The sequence below is a fragment of the Penaeus japonicus genome, unplaced genomic scaffold, assembly GCF_977035675.1.
Source record: "Penaeus japonicus unplaced genomic scaffold, GWHDUDI00000001_assembly GWHDUDI00000038, whole genome shotgun sequence".
Taxonomy (NCBI): Eukaryota; Metazoa; Arthropoda; class Malacostraca; order Decapoda; family Penaeidae; genus Penaeus; species Penaeus japonicus.
This window is the reverse complement of record NW_028234440.1, coordinates 18225893-18250360: the sequence shown is the minus strand read 5'-3', so window position 1 is coordinate 18250360 and position 24468 is coordinate 18225893. Positions and strand designations below refer to the sequence as shown.

At 38.1% G+C, this 24468-nt stretch overlaps 1 protein-coding gene across 9 annotated transcripts in view; it reads left to right on the top strand.

Annotated features, from left to right (window-relative positions):
• Positions 1–4992: 4992 nt before the first annotated feature.
• Positions 4993–24468, top strand: part of HUWE1 (HECT, UBA and WWE domain containing E3 ubiquitin protein ligase 1) — a 36302-nt gene continuing 16826 nt past the window's right edge. For 4 of the 9 annotated variants that reach the window (XM_086533146.1, XM_086533145.1, XM_086533143.1 and 1 more), the window contains exons 1-33: positions 4993–5097; positions 5266–5401; positions 5684–5932; positions 6242–6361; positions 6571–6722; positions 7774–8038; positions 8807–8908; positions 9080–9694; positions 9912–10181; positions 10685–10779; positions 11133–11478; positions 11621–12064; positions 12255–12485; positions 12623–12899; positions 13167–13408; positions 13841–14311; positions 15583–15784; positions 16194–16345; positions 16527–16658; positions 16899–17207; positions 17672–17839; positions 17971–18374; positions 18615–18855; positions 19050–19227; positions 19340–19692; positions 19860–20075; positions 20307–20483; positions 20770–20927; positions 21085–21308; positions 21533–21666; positions 21836–22039; positions 22348–22492; positions 23974–24051. In XM_086533146.1, the coding sequence (XP_086389272.1) occupies positions 5048–5097; positions 5266–5401; positions 5684–5932; positions 6242–6361; positions 6571–6722; positions 7774–8038; positions 8807–8908; positions 9080–9694; positions 9912–10181; positions 10685–10779; positions 11133–11478; positions 11621–12064; positions 12255–12485; positions 12623–12899; positions 13167–13408; positions 13841–14311; positions 15583–15784; positions 16194–16345; positions 16527–16658; positions 16899–17207; positions 17672–17839; positions 17971–18374; positions 18615–18855; positions 19050–19227; positions 19340–19692; positions 19860–20075; positions 20307–20483; positions 20770–20927; positions 21085–21308; positions 21533–21666; positions 21836–22039; positions 22348–22492; positions 23974–24051 (7540 nt within the window). In that variant the 5' untranslated portion in view covers positions 4993–5047. The remainder of the gene's footprint in view (positions 5098–5265; positions 5402–5683; positions 5933–6241; positions 6362–6570; positions 6723–7773; positions 8039–8806; positions 8909–9079; positions 9695–9911; positions 10182–10684; positions 10780–11132; positions 11479–11620; positions 12065–12254; positions 12486–12622; positions 12900–13166; positions 13409–13840; positions 14312–15582; positions 15785–16193; positions 16346–16526; positions 16659–16898; positions 17208–17671; positions 17840–17970; positions 18375–18614; positions 18856–19049; positions 19228–19339; positions 19693–19859; positions 20076–20306; positions 20484–20769; positions 20928–21084; positions 21309–21532; positions 21667–21835; positions 22040–22347; positions 22493–23973; positions 24052–24468) is intronic. The other 5 variants (XM_086533150.1, XM_086533149.1, XM_086533148.1 and 2 more) reach the window with 2 other exon arrangements.

Below are 24468 nucleotides of genomic sequence, written 5' to 3'. Positions count from 1 at the left end.
CACATTCACATTCACATTCACATTCACATTCACATTCACATTCACATTCACATTCACATTCACATTCACATTCACATTCACATTCACATTCACATTCACATTCACATTCACATTCACATTCACATTCACATTCACATTCACATTCACATTCACATTCACATTCACATTCACATTCACATTCACATTCACATTCACATTCACATTCACATTCACATTCACATTCACATTCACATTCACATTCACATTCACATTCACATTCACATTCTCATGCACATTCCCATTCACATACACATTCACATTCACATTCACATTCACATGCACATTCACATTCACATTCACATTCACATTCACATTCACATTCACATTCACATTCACATTCACATTCACATTCACATTCACATTCACATTCACATTCACATTCACATTCACATACACATACACATTCACATTCACATTCACATTCACATTCACATTCACATTCACATTCACATTCACATTCACATTCACATTCACATTCACATTCACATTCACATTCACATTCACATTCACATTCACATTCACATTCACATTCACATTCACATTCACATTCACATTCACATTCACATTCACATTCACATTCACATTCACATTCACATTCACATTCACATTCACATTCACATTCACATTCACATTCACATTCACATTCACATTCACATTCACATTCACATTCACATTCACATTCACATTCACATTCACATTCACATTCACATTCACATTCACATTCACATTCACATTCACATTCACATTCACATTCACATTCACATTCACATTCACATTCACATTCACATTCACATTCACATTCACATTCACATTCACATTCACATTCACATTCACATTCACATTCACATTCACATTCACATTCACATTCACATTCACATTCACATTCACATTCACATTCACATTCACATTCACATTCACATTCACATTCACATTCACATTCACATTCACATTCACATTCACATTCACATTCACATTCACATTCACATTCACATTCACATTCACATTCACATTCACATTCACATTCACATTCACATTCACATTCACATTCACATTCACATTCACATTCACATTCACATTCACATTCACATTCACATTCACATTCACATTCACATTCACATTCACATTCACATTCACATTCACATTCACATTCACATTCACATTCACATTCACATTCACATTCACATTCACATTCACATTCACATTCACATTCACATTCACATTCACATTCACATTCACATTCACATTCACATTCACATTCACATTCACATTCACATTCACATTCACATTCACATTCACATTCACATTCACATTCACATTCACATTCACATTCACATTCACATTCACATTCACATTCACATTCACATTCACATTCACATTCACATTCACATTCACATTCACATTCACATTCACATTCACATTCACATTCACATTCACATTCACATTCACATTCACATTCACATTCACATTCACATTCACATTCACATTCACATTCACATTCACATTCACATTCACATTCACATTCACATTCACATTCACATTCACATTCACATTCACATTCACATTCACATTCACATTCACATTCACATTCACATTCACATTCACATTCACATTCACATTCACATTCACATTCACATTCACATTCACATTCACATTCACATTCACATTCACATTCACATTCACATTCACATTCACATTCACATTCACATTCACATTCACATTCACATTCACATTCACATTCACATTCACATTCACATTCACATTCACATTCACATTCACATTCACATTCACATTCACATTCACATTCACATTCACATTCACATTCACATTCACATTCACATTCACATTCACATTCACATTCACATTCACATTCACATTCACATTCACATTCACATTCACATTCACATTCACATTCACATTCACATTCACATTCACATTCACATTCACATTCACATTCACATTCACATTCACATTCACATTCACATTCACATTCACATTCACATTCACATTCACATTCACATTCACATTCACATTCACATTCACATTCACATTCACATTCACATTCACATTCACATTCACATTCACATTCACATTCACATTCACATTCACATTCACATTCACATTCACATTCACATTCACATTCACATTCACATTCACATTCACATTCACATTCACATTCACATTCACATTCACATTCACATTCACATTCACATTCACATTCACATTCACATTCACATTCACATTCACATTCACATTCACATTCACATTCACATTCACATTCACATTCACATTCACATTCACATTCACATTCACATTCACATTCACATTCACATTCACATTCACATTCACATTCACATTCACATTCACATTCACATTCACATTCACATTCACATTCACATTCACATTCACATTCACATTCACATTCACATTCACATTCACATTCACATTCACATTCACATTCACATTCACATTCACATTCACATTCACATTCACATTCACATTCACATTCACATTCACATTCACATTCACATTCACATTCACATTCACATTCACATTCACATTCACATTCACATTCACATTCACATTCACATTCACATTCACATTCACATTCACATTCACATTCACATTCACATTCACATTCACATTCACATTCACATTCACATTCACATTCACATTCACATTCACATTCACATTCACATTCACATTCACATTCACATTCACATTCACATTCACATTCACATTCACATTCACATTCACATTCACATTCACATTCACATTCACATTCACATTCACATTCACATTCACATTCACATTCACATTCACATTCACATTCACATTCACATTCACATTCACATTCACATTCACATTCACATTCACATTCACATTCACATTCACATTCACATTCACATTCACATTCACATTCACATTCACATTCACATTCACATTCACATTCACATTCACATTCACATTCACATTCACATTCACATTCACATTCACATTCACATTCACATTCACATTCACATTCTCATTCACATTCACATTCACATTCACATTCACATTCACATTCACATTCACATTCACATTCACATTCACATTCACATTCACATTCACATTCACATTCACATTCACATTCACATTCACATTCACATTCACATTCACATTCACATTCACATTCACATTCACATTCACATTCACATTCACATTCACATTCACATTCACATTCACATTCACATTCACATTCACATTCACATTCACATTCACATTCACATTCACATTCACATTCACATTCACATTCACATTCACATTCACATTCACATTCACATTCACATTCACATTCACATTCACATTCACATTCACATTCACATTCACATTCACATTCACATTCACATTCACATTCACATTCACATTCACATTCACATTCACATTCACATTCACATTCACATTCACATTCACATTCACATTCACATTCACATTCACATTCACATTCACATTCACATTCACATTCACATTCACATTCACATTCACATTCACATTCACATTCACATTCACATTCACATTCACATTCACATTCACATTCACATTCACATTCACATTCACATTCACATTCACATTCACATTCACATTCACATTCACATTCACATTCACATTCACATTCACATTCACATTCACATTCACATTCACATTCACATTCACATTCACATTCACATTCACATTCACATTCACATTCACATTCACATTCACATTCACATTCACATTCACATTCACATTCACATTCACATTCACATTCACATTCACATTCACATTCACATTCACATTCACATTCACATTCACATTCACATTCACATTCACATTCACATTCACATTCACATTCACATTCACATTCACATTCACATTCACATTCACATTCACATTCACATTCACATGCACATTCACATTCACATTCACATTCACATTCACATTCACATTCACATTCACATTCACATTCACATTCACATTCACATTCACATTCACATTCACATTCACATTCACATTCACATTCACATTCACATTCACATTCACATTCACATTCACATTCACATTCACATTCACATTCACATTCACATTCACATTCACATTCACATTCACATTCACATTCACATTCACATTCACATTCACATTCACATTCACATTCACATTCACATTCACATTCACATTCACATTCACATTCACATTCACATTCACATTCACATTCACATTCACATTCACATTCACATTCACATTCACATTCACATTCACATTCACATTCACATTCACATTCACATTCACATTCACATTCACATTCACATTCACATTCACATTCACATTCACATTCACATTCACATTCACATTCACATTCACATTCACATTCACATTCACATTCACATTCACATTCACATTCACATTCACATTCACATTCACATTCACATTCACATTCACATTCAGATTCGCAGTCACATTCAGAGTCACCGTCACATGCACATTCACATTCACATTCACATTCACATTCACATTCACATTCCCATTCACATTCACATTCACATTCACATTCACATTCACATTCACATTCACATTCACATTCACATTCACATTCACATTCACATTCACATTCACATTCACATTCACATTCACATTCACATTCGCATTCACCTTCACATTCACATTCAGATTGACATTCACATTCACATTCACATTCACATTCACATTCACCTTCACATTCACATTCACATTCACATTCACATTCACATTCACATTCACATTCACATTCACACACATTCACATTCACATTCACATTCACATTCACATTCACATTCACATTCACATTCACATTCACATTCACATTCACATTCACATTCACATTCACATTCACATTCACATTCACATTCACATTCACATTCACATCCACATTCACATTCACATTCACATTCACATTCACATTCACATTCACCTCTACTCCTCTGTGGAGCACCTCATCACCCTCCTCTCCTCCACCTCGATGACAATCGTTCTGGCTGTCCTAAACCTGCTCTACATGTTTAGCAAAAGGTGGGATTCCTGTCTGGTTGTGGATGTCATTGTTATTATGAACCTGGGAGTGTTTGTAAATATATTTGAAGAAAGTATTGCTACCTGTGACTTTTATTTAAGAGTTATGCAATCTTTTGATTGTCACACTGAGAAATGCCTCTTGATATTTTCTACCTTTATTTTCAGGTCTAATTTTATCACACGGTTAGCAGTAGCTCCCAGAAAGGCACTGTTGACACGCCTCATAAATTTGGCCGAGCCATGGGGTGGCAAGGAAAATGGCTTTGGTCTGGCACAGTGCTGCCAGAATCTTCCTCTCTCTGTAAGTTTCTTGAATTTGATGTGTACGTTTAAGTGTGTACATGTAGCATCCTAATGGTTTCTTTCTTTTGAAGTTCAGCATTGTTATGATTGAGAAGTAATTTCTCTTTCCTTTGATGCATTCTCAATTAATGTATGGTTAATATATGCTCTTACATTCACCTCTGAAGTCCTTATAATCAGTAGATCCAAGTATGTGAGCACTGAATTATTTTTATTTCTCACTTTATGACTATAGATTGTGATATCTTATGCTGCTTATTCCCCCCTCTCCCCCCCTCAGAGCTTCCCAGAAAATGCCACAACTCTACACTATGAATTCTATGGCGAGCATCAACAGCAACAGCAGTCTCAGCCTCAGCAACAGCAAGGGAGTGAGTCAGCAGGCAGCAGCAGCAGTAGTAGCAACAATTCCCGAGCAAACAGTTCCATTATAACGATTCATATAGACAACATGCAAAATATCCGCAAATCTCCGGCAGTTGTCATGGAGGAGCTGCTAGAAGTCTATAAAGTGCCTCATGAGAAACAGGTAAGTCATAGTGGCTGAACTGAATGAAACTATATTCATGGTGGTGGATGTTGAATTTGTGTGCTGTTATTTTGTGTGTGCATGCATTTTTGTGTGTGTGTGTATATGTATGTGTATGTGTATGTGTATGAGAGAGAGAGAGTGCACATGTGAGTGTGTTTGTTTGTTTGTTTGTAGGAGTGAGTGAGAATGTGTGTGTGCGTGAGACAGTGGAAAATTTTGGGTAAATATGAATGTGCACAGATACTTTCTTCAATTTCTTTTTTGTTATAGTATGATGATGTTCATTATTAAATTCTTCCCTTTCAGATGATCCTGTTTACCCACATAAGATTAGCTCATAGTTTTGGACAGTTTGAGACCAGGTTACAGTGTGTTCAAGCAAGACTGCAGGCGTTGTCGGTTTTGGTGTACTGTAATGCACTTCAAGTAAGTTGAAATTATAGTTTGTGTGGTGTGAGAGCCTCTCATACTCATAGCTTTTTATACTTTATTGTTAAAATAATGATTATGATACAGCCAATTGACCTCAAAGATTAAAAGGTAACTTCTTGATTTGTTTATAAACTATTATGGTAATTTTGCTTTGAAGATCTTGGTATGTTTACACCAGTTAGGTTTTTGATTGTGTTTTGCAGGATAATGCCAATACAGTATTGTATTCTGGATTACTGGATGAATTTGTTGAAGTTTTGGAGCTTAACGACACCAAGCTAACTGAAATTAAAGCTGCAACGCTGCGTACCCTCACCTCTATCATCCACTTGGATCGCATGCCAAGCTTCCCCAAGTGAGTGCGTCGGCAATCCCACCTCTCTGAGGTGTCGCTGGCTTTTGTGTGTTTGATTCTGTTATATTGTTTAGATGAGGAAGGTGTTCTTAACATGATGGGTAGCTGTAAAAAGTGTATATTTCTTATAAAATGTGATTAAAAACTGGTTTATTTTGTAGGATGAATATATAGAAAGGTAGCAGAGGTGTGATGTTTGTATCCAATCACTGATTGTTTTATATACATATAATATATATATATATATATATATATATATATATATATATATATATTTATGATATATATTATAATGTGTATATATATAAATATATTTATAATATATATTATAATGTGTTTATATATTACAATATATTTATGATATATATTACAATATATACATATATATATATATATATATATATATATATATATATATATATTGTATTTTAATATATATATTATATATAATATATATGTAATATATATATTATATTTATATTTATATATATATATTATAATATATATTACAATGTATATATATATATATATATATATAATATATATATGTATACATATTTATAATATATATATATATATATATATATATATATAATAATATAATATATATATATATATGTATATATATATCTATGTATATATATATATATATATATATTATATATATATATATATATATATATATATATATATATTTATATTTTATATATATATGTATATATATATATAATATATATATATTTATATTTTTATATATATGTATATATATGTATGTATATATATATATTTATATATATATAAATATATATGTATATATATTTATATTTTTATATATATGTATATATATATGAATATATGTATATATACATATGTATGTATATATATGTATATGTTTATGTATATATAAGTATATGTATATATATGTGTATGTATGTATATATATATAGTATACTATATATATAATATAATATATATATATATTTATATATTTATATATATATATATATATATGTATAATTTATATGACATACCTGTTTTTTACCACCCACAGATTAAACACCATAATTGACGTAACTGGTGCCTCTTCCTACCACGGCTTCTTGCCAGTCATGGTGAGATCTTGTATATCCACGCTAACTGCAACCTCCCCCCCAACGCCCAACCCCTTCCCAGCCCCCCTAGCCACGGCTCTCTTCTCGTTCCTCTACCACCTGGCCAGCTACGAGGCCGGCGGAGAGGCACTCGTCTCGTGTGGCATGATGGAGTCCCTCATCTCCGTCGTCAACTGGAAGGGCACTGAGCCCGATCACATTACGGTGAGTCGTCTTTCTCTCTGTCTGTCTGTCTGTTTTTTTTTTTTTTTTTTTTTTTAAGTTGTGTTTTCTCTCTCTCTCTTGTTTTTCTTCCTCTTCCCTCTTTCTTGTATGCATTTACACATGTGCTGGAATAAGCACAGATGTAGACTCCCCTGCCACACACAATACACAGTCATAGTCACAAGCACCTTCATACTACCCCACAAACAGGTATACCTATATGCACACCCATCCTTACACACACCCACATCCACATATCAGTTCAGTTCAGACAGATTTGCGAAGACGTCGCTTCGCCCGGGCTATATGCACAAGGCGGCCTGGCCATATCCCCCTTACACACTCTTTCTCACTTCTTCTTTTCCTTCTTTATTTTTTTCCTTTTCTGTATTTTACTATTTATCATTTACTAATATTCTCCTGTTCCATTTGTGATATTTTGAATCTAATGTATATATGACTTACATCTTTTAATGATTTCAAAAACCTTTACAATCTTTTTATTTATGGTGAATTATAGTATATTCCCTCTTGCTTCTGGTGTGTGCCTCTTCCCTCGTAGTATAGCAGTTTCTAGAAAACGTTCATTTATCATGATGACAAACACTGCGCAAATATGATACTGTACTTGCATCATTGGTTGTTATTTGGCCAAATCTTGCTAAAGCGGTATAAGATATGACAAGCTTCTGAAAAAAATGTCAAGAGAGATACCAGTGGAGATTCTTGTTACATGTACTTCTAATTTTTTTTTCTGATCTTTTGCAGTTTGTGACCAGAGCAGTGAGAGTTATTGACCTCATCACGAACTTGGACATGCATGCCTTCCAAACACATGGTGGTCTTACTGCCTTCATCAAAAGGCTGGAAGTGAGTTTCCATAATTTTACACATTTGAAATAAATTACTATTATTTTATTTTTTTTAAGGAGTATGTGCTTTGCTGTTAAAAATAATTGTTTGTAGTAGAGATGCTTGCTTTATTGTTATTGCTCTTGCTTTTCTCATTGTAACTTGACTAATGCACCCAATATTTTCCAGGTGGAAGTTGATGAATGTCGCAAGGAGCAGCCGTTCCTGATCACACTGCCAACGCCGTTGGCAGAGAGTGAGTCTAGTAGAGGAGACTTAGAACAAGCAGCCACAGCTGAAGGTGAATCAGTGGATGCTGCAGAGTCTACAGAAGTGCCTGACACAGCCACCCACTCCCCCATGGACACTACAGAACCTCCTGTGTCTTATAGTACTAATGATCTAGAGGTCACACCTAGCCAGCCCTCCTTCTCAGCCAGTAGACCCGGCACATCCACGGCCATGGATGTCCCCGCTGCTTCCCGGCCAGACTACAGTGAAGCATCCAAGTCTGGATTGTCTTGCTTGCCACAAAGAGCTGCTCTCATTAAGTCAATGCTCAATTTCTTGAAGAAGGCAATTCAAGAACCTGGCTTTAGTGAGTCAATGCGACATCTGATGGAAGGTTCTCTCCCTGCCTCCCTCAAGCACATCATTAGCAATGCAGAGTACTATGGTGCCTCACTGTTTTTGTTGGCAACAGATGTTGTTACTGTCTATGTGTTTGGGGAGCCGTCCTTGCTGTCTTCTTTACAAGATAATGGACTCACTGATGTTGTGCTTCATGCACTTCTGGTGAAGGATGTGAGTTTACTGCTTATTTGATTGATAGTTTATTCATTTACTTTTGTAATTTTATTATAGATCTTTTTCTTTTTTACTTTTGAGCCTTGAGTCCTGTACTTTACCTACCTCATTTATGACTCTGATTACTCTGTGAGTGTCAGCAGGATATGTTGTGGGGATTAAGAAGCCCTTGTAAATTAGGTTCTTATGTGCACTCTTTCCTCCCATTCCACAGGTTCCTGCAACGAGAGAAGTATTAGGTTCACTACCAAATGTATTCAGTGCACTCTGCCTCAACTCAAGAGGCCTTGCTGCATTTGTTGCTTGTAAGCCATTTGAGAGACTCTTCAAGGTGCTGCTTTCCCCCGACTACCTGCCAGCCATGAGACGAAGACGTTCCTCAGACCCCATGGGTGACACAGCATCCAACCTCGGCAATGCCATGGACGAGCTTATGAGACACCAACCAAGCCTCAAAGCACAGGCAATGAAGGCCATTGTAAAGGTAAGCATAAGACCATGATGATAATAGCTTTTTCTTATAGATTATCACGTGCATATTTGTAAACCCATTCGTGCAGGGGCTCATATTTGAGTAATGCTGCTCCTGCTGGCTAGATAACAAACGCGTGCAGTTACTAAGCGTGTTCTTTCCCCATGCCTCTCAGAGTGCTTCTAACCCAACTGCTGCAACGGTGTGATAAGAGGAGCTTTTTGCATTTGTTTACATTATCGGCACAAGTGAATAAGAATGTGTTTATACAAAAGGAACTCCTATGATTATGTACTTACATAACAATATAAAACATATATTTTAAGGGAGAGATCACAATGTGATAAGACGTCATCCAGTGGGAGTGAAATATTTGCACGTGATATCATATCACCTGGTATGAATGGGTGAACAGTTCTTGAACTTAATGTTGCTCTACTTGTCTTTTTGTTTATACTGTATATGTACATATATAAGATCTTTTTTTATTATTTATTTCTTTTTTTTTTCTACAGCTCTTGGAGGAGGTTTGTTTATTAGGAAGTGACACACACTACATCTGCTGGAAGACGCCACCCAAGCATGAAGCATCACCAGCACCTGTGTCACGGTTAGTTTTGCTTCAGACTGTCAAGTTTAAGATTTCTTTTTAATATTACTTTGCAGTTATACATATTTTTGTAGAATTCGACTTATGATAATCAGATGAACAGATGATAATCAGATGAACAGGCTTGGAAAAAAAAGAAAAGATTAAAAACAATTATCATTTAATGATTAGTTCCAAAATTATATAAAACTATGGGGAACATTCAATTTCACATGAATCATGATGGGGCAAGGTTGTTCTGTAGTATTTAATTGAATCATATATTGGTCTGTCCTTCTATGATCTTCTTTTGCACCTTGAACTTTGATGTATATCACACTGCTGTAATTTCAACCCGGCCTTATTTTTTTCAGGACGACAAATGATAATTCTAGTGATGAAGAGGAAGAAGAGGAAGAGGAGAGAGAAGCTGGAGTAACAGGCCCTCCTGTTTCTGCAGGACAGAGGGAAGATGTACCACCTACAGACACCACTACGGGAGAGAAGCGCCCAGTTCCATTAGTCGATTATGTCCTAAATGTGATGAAATTTGTTGATGCAATTTTAAGTAACAACTCTACTGATGACCACTGTAAAGAATTTGTTGCACAAAAGGGCCTCGTTCCATTGCTGGGCATTTTAGGGTTGCCAAACCTTCCGATAGATTTCCCAGTGTCTCAGGCGTGTCAGTCAGTGGCTTCTGTCTGCAAGTCTATTCTGGTGAGTTGGAAGCTGTCTGTGTGTTTGAGAAATTTACCTTTTGTTTTTCTTATGAAATTGATTTTTTGTGATGGGGAGTAATAGTTTATATTTATCTCTCATTAAGAGTATTTTCATCCTATCTCTTCAATAACAATTTCAGAATCTTGCTCATGAAAGTGGAGTCCTGCAGCGTGGGCTTCAGTGTCTGAATGAGAAGCTTGAAGCTCTTGCTCCCTTGCACCAGCCTTTACCGTCCCCAGGGGGTTCTGTCCTCCTGAGAGAGCTGGCCTCGGCACCTACCCCGGGCGAAGCAACAGCCTTCCCTCAGGCCACCCCCCTCCTCCACACACTAAGTGCAGTTCACGCCTACATTATGATGCTCGTTCACGTGTGTCGCACTGGCCAGACCGAGATCCGACAGGTGTCCATCAACCAGTGGGGCACAGAGTTGGGGCTGAGGGTGTTGGCTGGCCTCACTCAACTCTACACATCTTTGGTGTGGGAGTCAACTGTTCTGCTGGCTCTCTGCTCTGATGATGCCCTGCCAGCTGGCTGCCTCTTTGGCAAGGAGGACACTGATAAATTACTTCCTCCTGACCTGAGAGTAAGTTTCTATCACAAGTTATTTGTAGACGTATTGGTATACATGTTTATAAAGTTATGTGTAGACGTATTGGTATACATGTTTGTGTCTGTTTGTGCATATTTGTATATATTTATATTTGTGTGGTTGTTTACAATTATCTGATTGTAGTTGTATCTATATCTTTATTAACTAACTTTGATACCACAAGGGTGAAGAGGGTAGTCGTGGTGAAGCAGTAGCCATGGAAGTTATGGAGACGGACACAGTGAAGATGGGAACAGAAGCCAGCACTCCATCAGGTGAGGGGGCGAGTGGAGACAGCCCAACACGGCAGCAGTCTGCGGCCACACAACACCAAATGAAACTCATCAAACCACTCTTGTCATCAGCATCGAGATTAGGAAAGGCTCTGGCAGAGCTGTTTGGACTCCTTGTCAAGGTAAGATTGTTATTGGTGGTTGTTATTGTTTCTTGACCAAGACTGTGGAGGGATATTATTGGGACAAGCATCTGACAGGTTATTTGCCTGTCTGTTTTGATCTTGGAATTAATGGATTTACCATGTCCTTCCCCCAGCTCTGCGTAGGATCCCCCCTCAGACAGCGAAGAGGTCAGCAAGTTGCAACTCCACTAAGTCCTCCATCAACATCGGCGCGGGCTGTAGCATCGGCTCTGGCCAACCTCCTGCACGCCGGCCTGTCGTGGAGTCCCCCTCCCGCATCCCCTCTGCCAAAGTTCCGCCTCACCTTTCTCATCTGCTCGGTGCGGTTCACCAACCCAATGCTCTTTGACGATAAGAAGATGCCGTACCACCTGATGCTTCAGTACTTCATGACTTCTCAGGGCCTTAAAGGTAGCTTTTTGAACATATTTAGATGTGTATTTACTGATGTATAGGTATATGTTCATATATTGTATACCAAGCTATTGAAAAGGTAGACAGTAATGATTTTTTTTATTTTTTATTTTTGAATTTTAGAGATTAAATATTCTAATTAGTTCAGAATGTTTTATAATGATGCCATAGCATGGATTTGAACCTTTTTTTTTCACTACACTTCAACAAGCACATGTAAACTCTTAGTAAGACAATGTCTATAAAAGGAATCCCTCCCTGCAGCTTTCTTTGATACCTTCGAGTGGGCCATAAGTGCTGGAGGTACCATGCAGACCCAAGATGGCCTGGACTCGGGAGAGCTGCCCGAGGGGACGGGAGAATTCCTGGACACCTGGCTCTTCCTGCTCGAGCGATTAGTGAATCCCCGGACAATGCTCGACTCGCCACATTCCCTCCCTGCCAAGTCTTCCCAGGCGGGCTACCAGCCATTCAGTCCTCTCAAGTTCCTAATTCACATTCAGAAGGTGAGGATGAAAGGGGATCTTGAAGGATTTAATGCCTTCATTTTCTAGTGAAGCAATATTGGTCCTTGTCAGCTGGAGTAGGGCTTCCCTGGTGTCTTATTAGTATTTTTATTCAGCATAAGTCATTGTATTTGTTTACTTTTGAAAGGGAATATGAAGGACTTCAAAGTTATTTTGATTATCAGTATTTATACTGGATATGTTAAGATGGTCTGCTTTTGTGATTATTAAAATATTTTTTGCTAAGTAACTTTGTATATGTGTATATAGTTGTTTTTATAATTTTGATATCTTTGTAGTTTTTGAAAGTCTGGGAACTATGATTTTGAAAACATTGCATGTGCCTTATAACCCTTTACTTCTTTATATCATAATATACAAGGAAGATAAAAATTCTATACATGTTCTTCATGGCAAATATTTTCTTGGCAGCTTGCCTTTGAGGCTGTGATGAAGCTCTGGAACAAGAAGCCACTGAAGTCGTACGGGGTGAGGATCTCCGAGTCCGTGCTGGTGATCCTGTGCTCGGTCCTCAAGGGGGAGACCATCATCCAAGAGCGCCTGGCCTTGGAGAAGGAGACCACGTCCAGCACCTCGACCACCAGTAGCACTACCACCACCACTACCACTACCACAACCACTGCTGCTGCTGCCACGACTGCCGGCACACCAGTGACGTCTGTGGCAGCAGCTGCAGCAGCGGCACTGGGCATCACAAATCACGGCGTCGGGGATCCTGTCAGCCAGGCGCCCGCGGAGCCAGAAGTGAACCAGCAGCAGTTGCAGGCACTCATGGACATGGGATTCCCGCGAGAGAGGTGCCTGGAGGCCATCGCTCAGAGCCACACCTTGCAGCAGGCGACAGAATACCTGCTGATGAATCCAATCATGGACCCAGTTGGGGTAAGTACACTTATTATTGGAGCTTTGCTTGCAAGGAAAACTTTTTTGCATTTTTTACCTTTTAACATTTGTTGATAATCAGGTATTTTCATTAAACTAGATAAAAATATAGATATGTTGGTTCCTGGAATATTTGTTTATATAAAAGTTGAATAAGAGAACTGTATGAGATCCACTTAAACTTGTTTTAAGAAAATAGGAGACAAATTAGATAAGAAATATATTGTATTATATGGAGTATCTTGAATTCTAGTTCTACTTTATATAAAAAAAATGGGGGATGACATTGGAAGTACTATCGGATAAGGCAGTTCCTGTAGTTATTGACATTGGAAAATCTTGTCAATTGCATTTTTTTTGTACTGTTTTCCAAGATGGGATAGTGAATAGTTAGCATGTCTGCTTCCGTATTGCAATAACTTGCAGGCACATAAGATTTAACCTTTGAAACTTTGAAATTCCTTTTGATAAGACTGTGCTTAATTATGATAATGCCAAGAGCTGAATTATCTCTCAGCTTTAGATAGTAGAAACATGCAAGAAATTTCTCTAAATTTTAGGTGTAGCGTAGGTTGTGAAGAACTTTTTGGCTGTAGGCTGTAACAGTCCTTTGATGTATTTACAATTATCATATATATTTTAAAGATACATAGTGTATGCTAAGACATCTAGTTAGAGGGCAGGGAAAGTAGAAAATTCACTCTTACTGATAATTGAAAACATCTGTTATACATCATGTTTTATATTATTTATCATACTATTTTATTTTATTTATTTATTTATTTTTCATAACTTTTTTATCATTGTTTCTCAATAATGGCTTCAAGAGTTTTAAGTTGTTGCAGGCCAGTTGAAGGCAGGTGTATATTTCAAAAAATCTCCCGACCCCTGATCTCGCATGAGACTGGAGAGAGAGAGAGAGACTGGGGGTCGAGTGCCACCGTTGCCCTGGTGCCATCTCTGAAGACCATGCGTGTGTTAGGATTGGGAAAATAAGACGGATGTAAAAAAAAAAAAAAAATGTATATATATATATAAGAAGGAATAAGTGCTGGTTATGAGATGGTGTGAATTGAGTTGTTTTCAAACACATAATGTACAGATCCAGAAGTACTTGTATGTGTATGTGTGTCTTTAGTTCAATGCGTGATGAATTGCCATCTATAAGCCTAAAGGAAGACATGATTCAAGTGATGCCAGAGATTAGATAGTGCAAATGCAAATGGATCATGCAATTGAAGTGGTAAAGTGAAAATATTATCACGTTGTAGGTTGGGTCAGGTGGGGATATGGAATTAACCGAGGAAGATCAGATGCTACAGGCAATCGCAATGTCCCTGGGAGAGAACGTGCAAGTGTCAGGCGGCAGCGGTGGGAGCAGCAGCAGCGGTCAGCAGGCCAGTGCAGCCTCCAAGCCGCCAGCCATCCCACCGAAGGAAGAGGACGACGAACCCCTCAGCAAGGGTACACTAGGTGAGTAAGGGGGGGGAGAGGACATGTAAACGCTTTCAGGTTTTGGCCACTCACCTGCTTGGTCTGTGCCCTTACTTAGCATAGCGACTTATTCGATCCAGTTTAATTTTGATAAGGTAGTTTCTCATGATGAAGCTGAATTGTTTCACTTTAATATGATATGTTTGAGAGAAAGAATAAGACTAAGGAAATTTTAAGAAAGTCTGAGAAGCATGAGCTGAATTTTGATGATTCTCTGGATGATTATTATTTGAAAGGGTTAAGTGGGCTTCTTCAATGATCACTTAAATGGTTCAAAGAATAAGTAGGTAATTCTTTTAGTTATTTCTGATGTGTAGATGTCTTCTACATATCCATATTACAATTTCTGGGGCTAAAGAGAGTAAAAAAAATTTTGGATGGATTACAGACAAATTCTGTGAATGTGTTCTTGAGGGCTGCCTGAGCCAGTTGGATGTGCAACCGCAAATGGTGTACAAAGTTTGTGAGCTTCTTACAACATGTGCAACTAGAAATGGTAGCCAGTGGAGAGACAACATGCTCACTACACTCATTAATCAGGTAAGGTTACTACAGATTAAGGAAAAGTATACAAAGCATGATGAGTTTTATTTGCCTCTGCAGGTAGATAAACTAATGAACAAAAACCTACATGTATTATATTTAGCAGTGAATTGGTAGGTGCAAGAAAATAAGGAATATAGGATTTCTTGATCAATAATTTCTTTGTTTATCTTTGCAGATAAGTAGCCAAGCAGGCCAACTCCTCTTAAGTGGAACTCTGTCTGCACCAGAAAGTGTTGAGCTTTTATGCTCGTCCGCTCTGGCTGCAAAGTTCGCCGTCAGATTACACCTTGTCACACTTTTGTTTGAGGTAAGTTGTGTCTGCATAGTAGCCTTTTTTTTCTTTTTTGTTTTCTTTCTTTCTTTCTTTCTTTTTTCTTTTTGTTGTACTTTGATTTTTCTACTCCATCATTTCCTGTGTATCTATATTTTATTTTCTGTTTTGAGTTTCTCACTCAAGTCACATGCATTATTTCAACTGACTGTTATTTCAAGAACTCATAGGATATTATTTCATAACACACTCAATCTCCACCATCATCACCCATAGGAGATGAAGAGAGGCTGCGCAAGAGCCATGGAACGAGCAGGACTGGTGGACACCCTGATCAACCTCTTCACACTTACGCATGCTACTATGGCGGCCAACCCACCCTCACCAACCCAGCCTGCATCGACACCAACAGCAAGCTCCCTTCCACCTGCACCCACATCCACGCAAAACAAGGAGAAAGAAAAGGAGAAGGACAAGGATGCCGAAAGTTCTGGCACCCCCAAGTGGCTCTCTCCTGGTCTCCTCCTCCTCGACCTGTATGAGAAGCTGTCCATCGCCACCAAGAGAAGAGCAGCTGTGAGCAAGGTAGGACTGATATATCTCTTTTATTGGCATGTCTGTTGTGTGAGGACAAGTGGAAAGTCTTGTCTCTTCTCAGTTCCTCAAGCTTCCTTGTCTAGAATGGTGATTGAGTAGGATTAATTTTTGTTTGATGTTGTGAATCTCTTGCCATTCATTAATATGTAGTGTTTGAAAAGGACAGTGCATTAAAAGTAAGGACAAGAGATTGTAACATTGTAGGTGCAAGCCTTCACAGATGTAAATCCATGGTATTGCCATGATTCAATAAAGGAAAGAGAACTGTAATTATTGTGGATAGGACGAAATTTAAAGTGCATGTTCTTTTTGGTGTAGAGAGTTTAATATAGAAATGGGTAAAAGATTTAGATACTTTTGCTGAATTTATATAATGTTTTAATCATAGCTTCCTTACAATAGATGAATGGACTTCGGTTTGAAATAAATTATTTTCTGATTTTTTCTTTCAGATTTGTAATCATGTCTGGAAGTGGTTTGACATGAGTACACTGAAATGGTGTGCTTACTCAGCTAGCAACAACAAAACAATTGACGACGCATACTGGGCAGGTGAAACTAGCATCAGAATTATTAACGGAAGAAGAAAGTACACTATACAATTCAACTCCATGGTTCAGGTAAGGCTCTCCACTTGTTCATTGCAGATGTACCTTTTAAACAAAAGGTTGTTGAAACACAAAGTTGGGCATACAGGTGGGAATAACAAAGCCACCCCGCGGTTAAACCTTCCTCCCTTTTTTTCCAATAGGTCAATGAGGAATCGGGAAACCGTCGTCCCGTCATGATCACCATCAAGGACAAGGTGATTGCTGAGCAGAAGAAGAAGCTGCCAGCCATCATGGCCAAGGAGGAGAGCGCTCCCCCTACAGACGACGACAGCCAGACAGACTCAAAGAAAACGACCTCCTCGGACGAAGAGCCCAAGAAGGAAGAAGGGGCAGAGGCCGTAACGGAAGCAGTGACCCTGGTGGCCGCCATGGGTCCGGAGGTTGATGTCCAGCCGGCTCCCGTTACTGTCGCTCCCGAAGCGGACGAGAAGATGGAGTGCGAGGATGGAGAGGAGACGACGACGTCTGCCTCCACGGACATGAACAACTTGGATTTGACGGCTGTCGATGGCCTGACAGAGGCTCATCAAGAAGCCATGATCAGGTGAGTTTGGTGACTTTACCACTTTTACTTGAAATTAAATATTTGTTTTAGATACATCTGTTTATATACAAAATCCAAGAACAGGAACATGTAGGATAATATGAAAGTATATATCTCAGTACAAAGTCCTGTAACATATCTATGATATTAAGTATTTCCCATTATATAAGGCAAGCAACAAACTTATGTTCACAGCATATTGAATAAATTGAAAATAAAAACAAACTTGTGTACCCACAGAGCCTGTGTTGGTTTTATCAAGCTGGGTGTCGAGCCAGACACCCTCCATGCCCTAATGCGCCTCTGCCTAAGAATCACCCGCGTCTGGGAGCAGGCCTGTCTCTTCGCCAGCCTAGGGGGCGTGCGCACCTTACTCTCCCTCACAGAGTCCTCTGGTTTCTGGGGTTTCCACAATCTAGCAGCTCTGCTTATGAGGCATGTCTTGGAGGAACCAGCCACTCTGCGATACACCATGGAGAAGGTTTGTTTGCAGTTGACATTGTTAGAGGGGGTGATAATAGGACATAAGTTTTGATTAGTAGTGTATGAACTTGCTGTGATTTTTAAACAATATATTTGGTGTACTCAAGATATATAATTCCAATGATGTAAAGAAAGAAGAAAAAAAAAAAGAACTTTATAAAGAAATAACATTACCTACGAATACTCTTGCAGGTGGTGAGATCATCAGCAAGCAACAACACCATGTCAGGGGCCAAGGAGCTCCATTACCTACTGCGGCTTTTAGCACCTGCAGCGTGCAGGGATCCTCAGCTTTTTACCGAAATCACACAGCAGTGCCTTCGCATTGACCTTAACATGACACTGAAGCGGAATCTTATGTCAGCTAATAGTGAGTTGTTGACTTTTTGTGTTTTTAATGATTTTAGTAGTATTTGAAATATGAGCAAAAGAAGTAGCTTGTAAGCCAACAGGTCTATAATTCCACTTCCTCCTTATTCCAGGTGAAGACAGTATTCTCATGAAGAGTATCGGTGGCAAGAGTGTTGTTGGCGGAGGCGCCTCTGGCAGCACGAGCGGGAGCGGCAGTGGGACAAACACGGGCGTACCCTTGAGCTCAGAGCCACAGCAGCTGATTCATGACCTCCTGGAAGCCCTGACAACACTCAGCGATGATTCGGACGCAGCCTCGACAACTGCCACAACACCCAGCTCTGCCGTAGCCCCGAGTGTTGCAGCCACCACCACGCCAACGGAAGAGAGAGCTGGGACGACCGGCGGTAGCGCTCGCAGACAGCTTCACTTATCCCGCTCATCTTCGGCCAATGACATGGTTGTCCAGGAAGCAGATGAACAGGTAAGAGCGTTTCTAGGAGACTGTTGTGGGTTAGAGTTTGAGATGTAGTATTTACGGTATGTTTTTTCTTCCAATTGTTAATACTTGTTTAGTTTAGTATGCTGTTAAAAGCCAGTTACAAAAGGAAATGTATTCTACAAATCAGCTTTACATCTTGTACTTTACAGAGTCCAATGGATAGTGAAAGCAATAAACTACCTGGAACTGATAGTAAAGCTCCCTCCAATGACAAAATGGATGATGCTGCCAAGAAGAAAAAGCCCTTGCTGTCAAAATCGTTGATTTGCAAGTTGATTGCAGAGTTTGTCCGTTCGTACGCTGGTTGTGCAAAACTAGTCACAGAGCATCACTATTCGTCTGGTGCTAATGAGAAAATCACAGAAGTAAGCTTCACGTATAATTGATTAATTTTTCCTCACATGAAGAGCTTATTGATAGTAACTTTTATCCATTTTAATTTTGTTCTCATGATAAATTGATGTTATGTAAATCTTTATATATAGTGTTTAGAACTGAATATGTATTACACTCTTGAGGTCAAAACCAAAACTGAATTTAAAATACACAGACAAATAGGATGGTATGGAAGTAATGCCTTTCTTCTTATTCCTTAGGACTGTTCTGCATTGGCATATATGTTAGACCACTTGGTATGCAGTGGCCCTACCTCAGACATGGTTGGTGGTGGCTCAACAGCAGATAAGGACACAGCAGGTCATGTGCGCGTACTTATAGCTGCCCTTGCATCTTGCAATCATGCTCCTGATGCGCAAACAATACTTGTAACAGAGGTAAGCAGGTTTGAGATTATTTGTCCAGAAAAGTGTGCATGATTAGCACTGACCTGGTACAGGTACAAGTTTAATAGATTTGTTTTGAATAGTTTTGATCTCTAAATTGTCCCGTATGAATACCTTCTGATTTGCCTTGGGAAAGGTTGACTCCTAGACAATTTTGGTATTAAGCCTCTAAAGCATAAAGGTTAAAGTAGGTATAATCCTTGCAATTAATTTTAGTACTTTTAAAATATGCACATGTTTATGCAAATTTATTTATTACGATGCATTTACTTTTTAGGTTAAAGGTGCATTGGCACGAGCAACAGCTGTAGCAGAGAGTGCTGAGAAACATGCAAGACTGCAAGCTCTCGTAGGCCTAATTTGTACAATGATGGAGGCTTGTCCTGCCCAGTTGAACCAGCCACCAAATCTCTGCTTCAAACAACAGCAACATGGGTATGTTTCCCCAAACAAAATTAACATATGTGGATAATCATTTACAGAGATATTCACATAGCAATTTGTACATGAAAATTTAAGATCTAAAAGTAGGTATTGATGGTAATCTTAAGGAAAAGAAAACCACATTTAATTTTTTCTCTTCCGTCAACAGTATGAATAACATGATCCGTGTGATGGTCCGAAAGGGCCTGGTGACCGATCTTGCCAGAATACCCCATAGCTTAGACCTCTCCTCGCCCAACATGGCTGGCACGATCAATGCCGCTCTCAAGCCACTCGAGCTTGTCTCAAGAATCGTTAATCTCCCTTCATTCGTCCCAACGTCTTCATCTAAAAAGAAGTACCCTCAGCATGACGATCAGCAGCCACCCATTGGTAAGCTGAGTGTGCTCCAGATTACCTTGTTTATTTACTTTGAAAAGAGGTCAATGAGTTTTTTTTTTTTTTTCCATGGAATTTATTACTGTATGGTTACTTGTAATATATTTTCTATATATTAAGGGAGAATTTGTATTAAAAACTGTTCTTTGTGTATGTGTTTGTTTGTTTGTATGTATTAAATGATTATGTGTAATTTAGTAATATCCTCCACATTACAGGAACGGGTACAACCAATAGTGAAGCAACACGTGCTCAAGGCGATGACAACATAGAGGACACCGAGAACACAGAGCATGATATCTCGGGTGCAGGAGAGAGCCTGGAACCAACATCGGATGCACACCCTAATGAGGTTAGAACGGTATTCTAGTTTTCATTGATAACTCCTTTTGAAATGTCTGGTGGTGTAACTTTTTTATTTGATTGTACAAGGAATGAATTGTCAGTATAATCTCAAGTTTTTTTCCTTTTCCTTATTTTATATCCTTTACTTTCATTGAATCAAAATCTTGCACTCACAGGACAGCACTCTAGTAGAAGGAGATGAAGCGGGTCTGGAAGAGATCCTCGATCAGCTGTTGGAAGAAGGTGCCGGTGGGGGAAGGACACAGCAACACCGTGATTCTGTGGCTGCGACAGTTACCTATGTCATCGACCACGACCCCCCTATGGACACAGACGACACCCTTCATGACTCACGAATGGTGACTCATTCTGAAAGTCAGGTTAGTAGAGGGAGCAACTGTGATTTTTTTTGTATAAACATAAACACATTAAGCTATCACATCCAAACACACTCATTTACTTGTTTTACACACACATGCTCATACTTACTCATTCATGCACATGCATACACACACTCAATCATTCATTCAGGCACACATTCACTTACTCTCACCTGCTCATACTCTCACTCACTCACTCAGTCAGCATCTAGACATAAAGATTAGAACCAATTCATTTATGTTTTATTTCTAGATAAACAAATTTACATAGTTGAGAGACCCCATTCTAATGTCCGATCCACTTTCAGTTCCTTGACGAAGGAGAAGCAGGAGGAAATGAAGAGCAGGAGGATTCCTCTTCTGAATCGTCGGAGGAGAGAGAAGACGAAGAGGCAGATGATGATAATGATGACGAAGAGGTGGAGGAGGAGGAAGAGGAAGAGGAGGATGGTGGTTAGTGGTGGAGGATGTTTTCTTTTCACAAACAGTAGGATTGTTAGTTACTGGAATTAACTTTATTAGTCGTATGTAGTGGTCAGGTCTTCCTCGCTCGTTTTTGGTGGATCTTGCCTTTTTTTCTGTGTATTGGACTAGACTCTCTCTCTTGGTTTTATTGCACTGTCATATGCAGGTATTGGAATCTTTCTCTCTCTTATTTTTATGTTTAGCTTTGTGTAATTAGTCTCCAGTAGAAACAAACTAAATTCTTCCTTTCTTAATTGTTTTTTTTTCGTTGATAGTAGATGTTCATATGCAGCAGCTTTAGTTTGCATGTGTATTCTTAGTGGGAGAGGGTGGGGGGTTGGGGGTGCTTGGGGAATCTTAGAAAGGAGAAAATTATTCGAAGGCATTGCATGTGCGGAAATGCGAGTGATAGATATGGAGAAACTATGTGGAGGAACAAGTTTGAACAAGTAGAATTAGATTTGCAACACATCCAATTTCAGTTCTGTTAATTTGCACAAGAGCCATATGTTCTTGCATTATGTATGAACTATCATTGGTTTGAGTGCGAGAGCAAGTACTGTTAGATTTCCTCATTAGTCAACAGTGGCTTATGAGTGATAAAAATAAGTAAGTTATTTGATTATCTTAAATATTTTTTGAAGAAAGATAGAGAAAATGATGTCTGTGAGTAGGTGGATATTTAGATTGTGCAAAAGAAAAAAAAAACATTTGCTGGCCTATAAGAAGCAACCTTTATTTACAAAGATGTTCAGATGCATTGTAATTTTTATCATTGACAATTATTTCAGTTATATTGGGAAACATCTACACGTAGTAACCTCTCAACAGCCAAACAAAAACAAGTAGTGTTTTCAATTACAATTTTTCTTTTAACTATAAACAAAATTATTCAAATGCAACACAGTGTGCATGATGGAAATCTTAGCCTTCTAGTAAATCCTCCACGTTCAAACTGATTACTCTGTGCAGTAAGACTAGCCAGGCTGTCATCAAGCGATTTGTTTAGCAGCTGCAATTGCTGGAAGAATGAAGATTGCATAATCCTTATTCTGGAACGATGTCTTCTGGTATTCTGTTAAGAAACCTTGAAGTTTGAACCAATTTTATGTTTACTGTGGTGTTTTGTGATGCAACTGGGTTACAGAACCATGGCTGTTTTTGCAAGACTTGTTCAGTGCAAAAGCAATTAGCGTTACAAATTCTTTTTGAAATTTTTGGACGTTCTAGGAATCTCTCTTGTATAGTATGTTGATGTGCTGTAAATGTACCTTACAGTAAATGTACCAGTTGAATTGAATTGTTCTGAACATTGTTCATCTGAAGACATAAGCCTAGCCAGGATTTTTACATCTTCAATAGCTTTTATCAGTTTTATACCATTCTGCTTGATATAGATTGTGTTGTATTGCTGTATTAGTAATCTCATTAGTGACACAGACTGAGTATTTGTGTTCATTGGATTACAGTTCACCACATCTCACTCCACCCGCTAGCTATAAGCCATACACCTTCAGCTCTAGTGATCCGGGCATATTGGACACAGGGTAATCTATTCATTTTTTTATTTTATTTTATTTATTTATTTATTTTTCCTTCCCTTCCTTGGAAAAAAAAAGCTTTTAATAGGCCAGGAAATGATGCATATAGAATGAAAAAGGAGGGAGGGGGTGGGATGTTGTGTAATATGCACAAAATTTGAATCAAAGTTATGCTAGTCCAAGTAGCAAGCTAACTACAGTCAAAAAGGAATTGAAATGATGAGTATGTATTTTAAAGAATTTACAAACTAGTACTTCTTTTTTACTCGCAATGAGATCATAATATCTAGAAAGCACTCGAACACAAACCTTAGCAAATGCTGCCCCTTATGTATGAATAGAGTGCGTGAGTGAGTGAGTGAGTGTGGAGAAGCAGTTTCAAAATAATTTGCTATCAGCAGGAAAATGATTTCTTGAAAATTG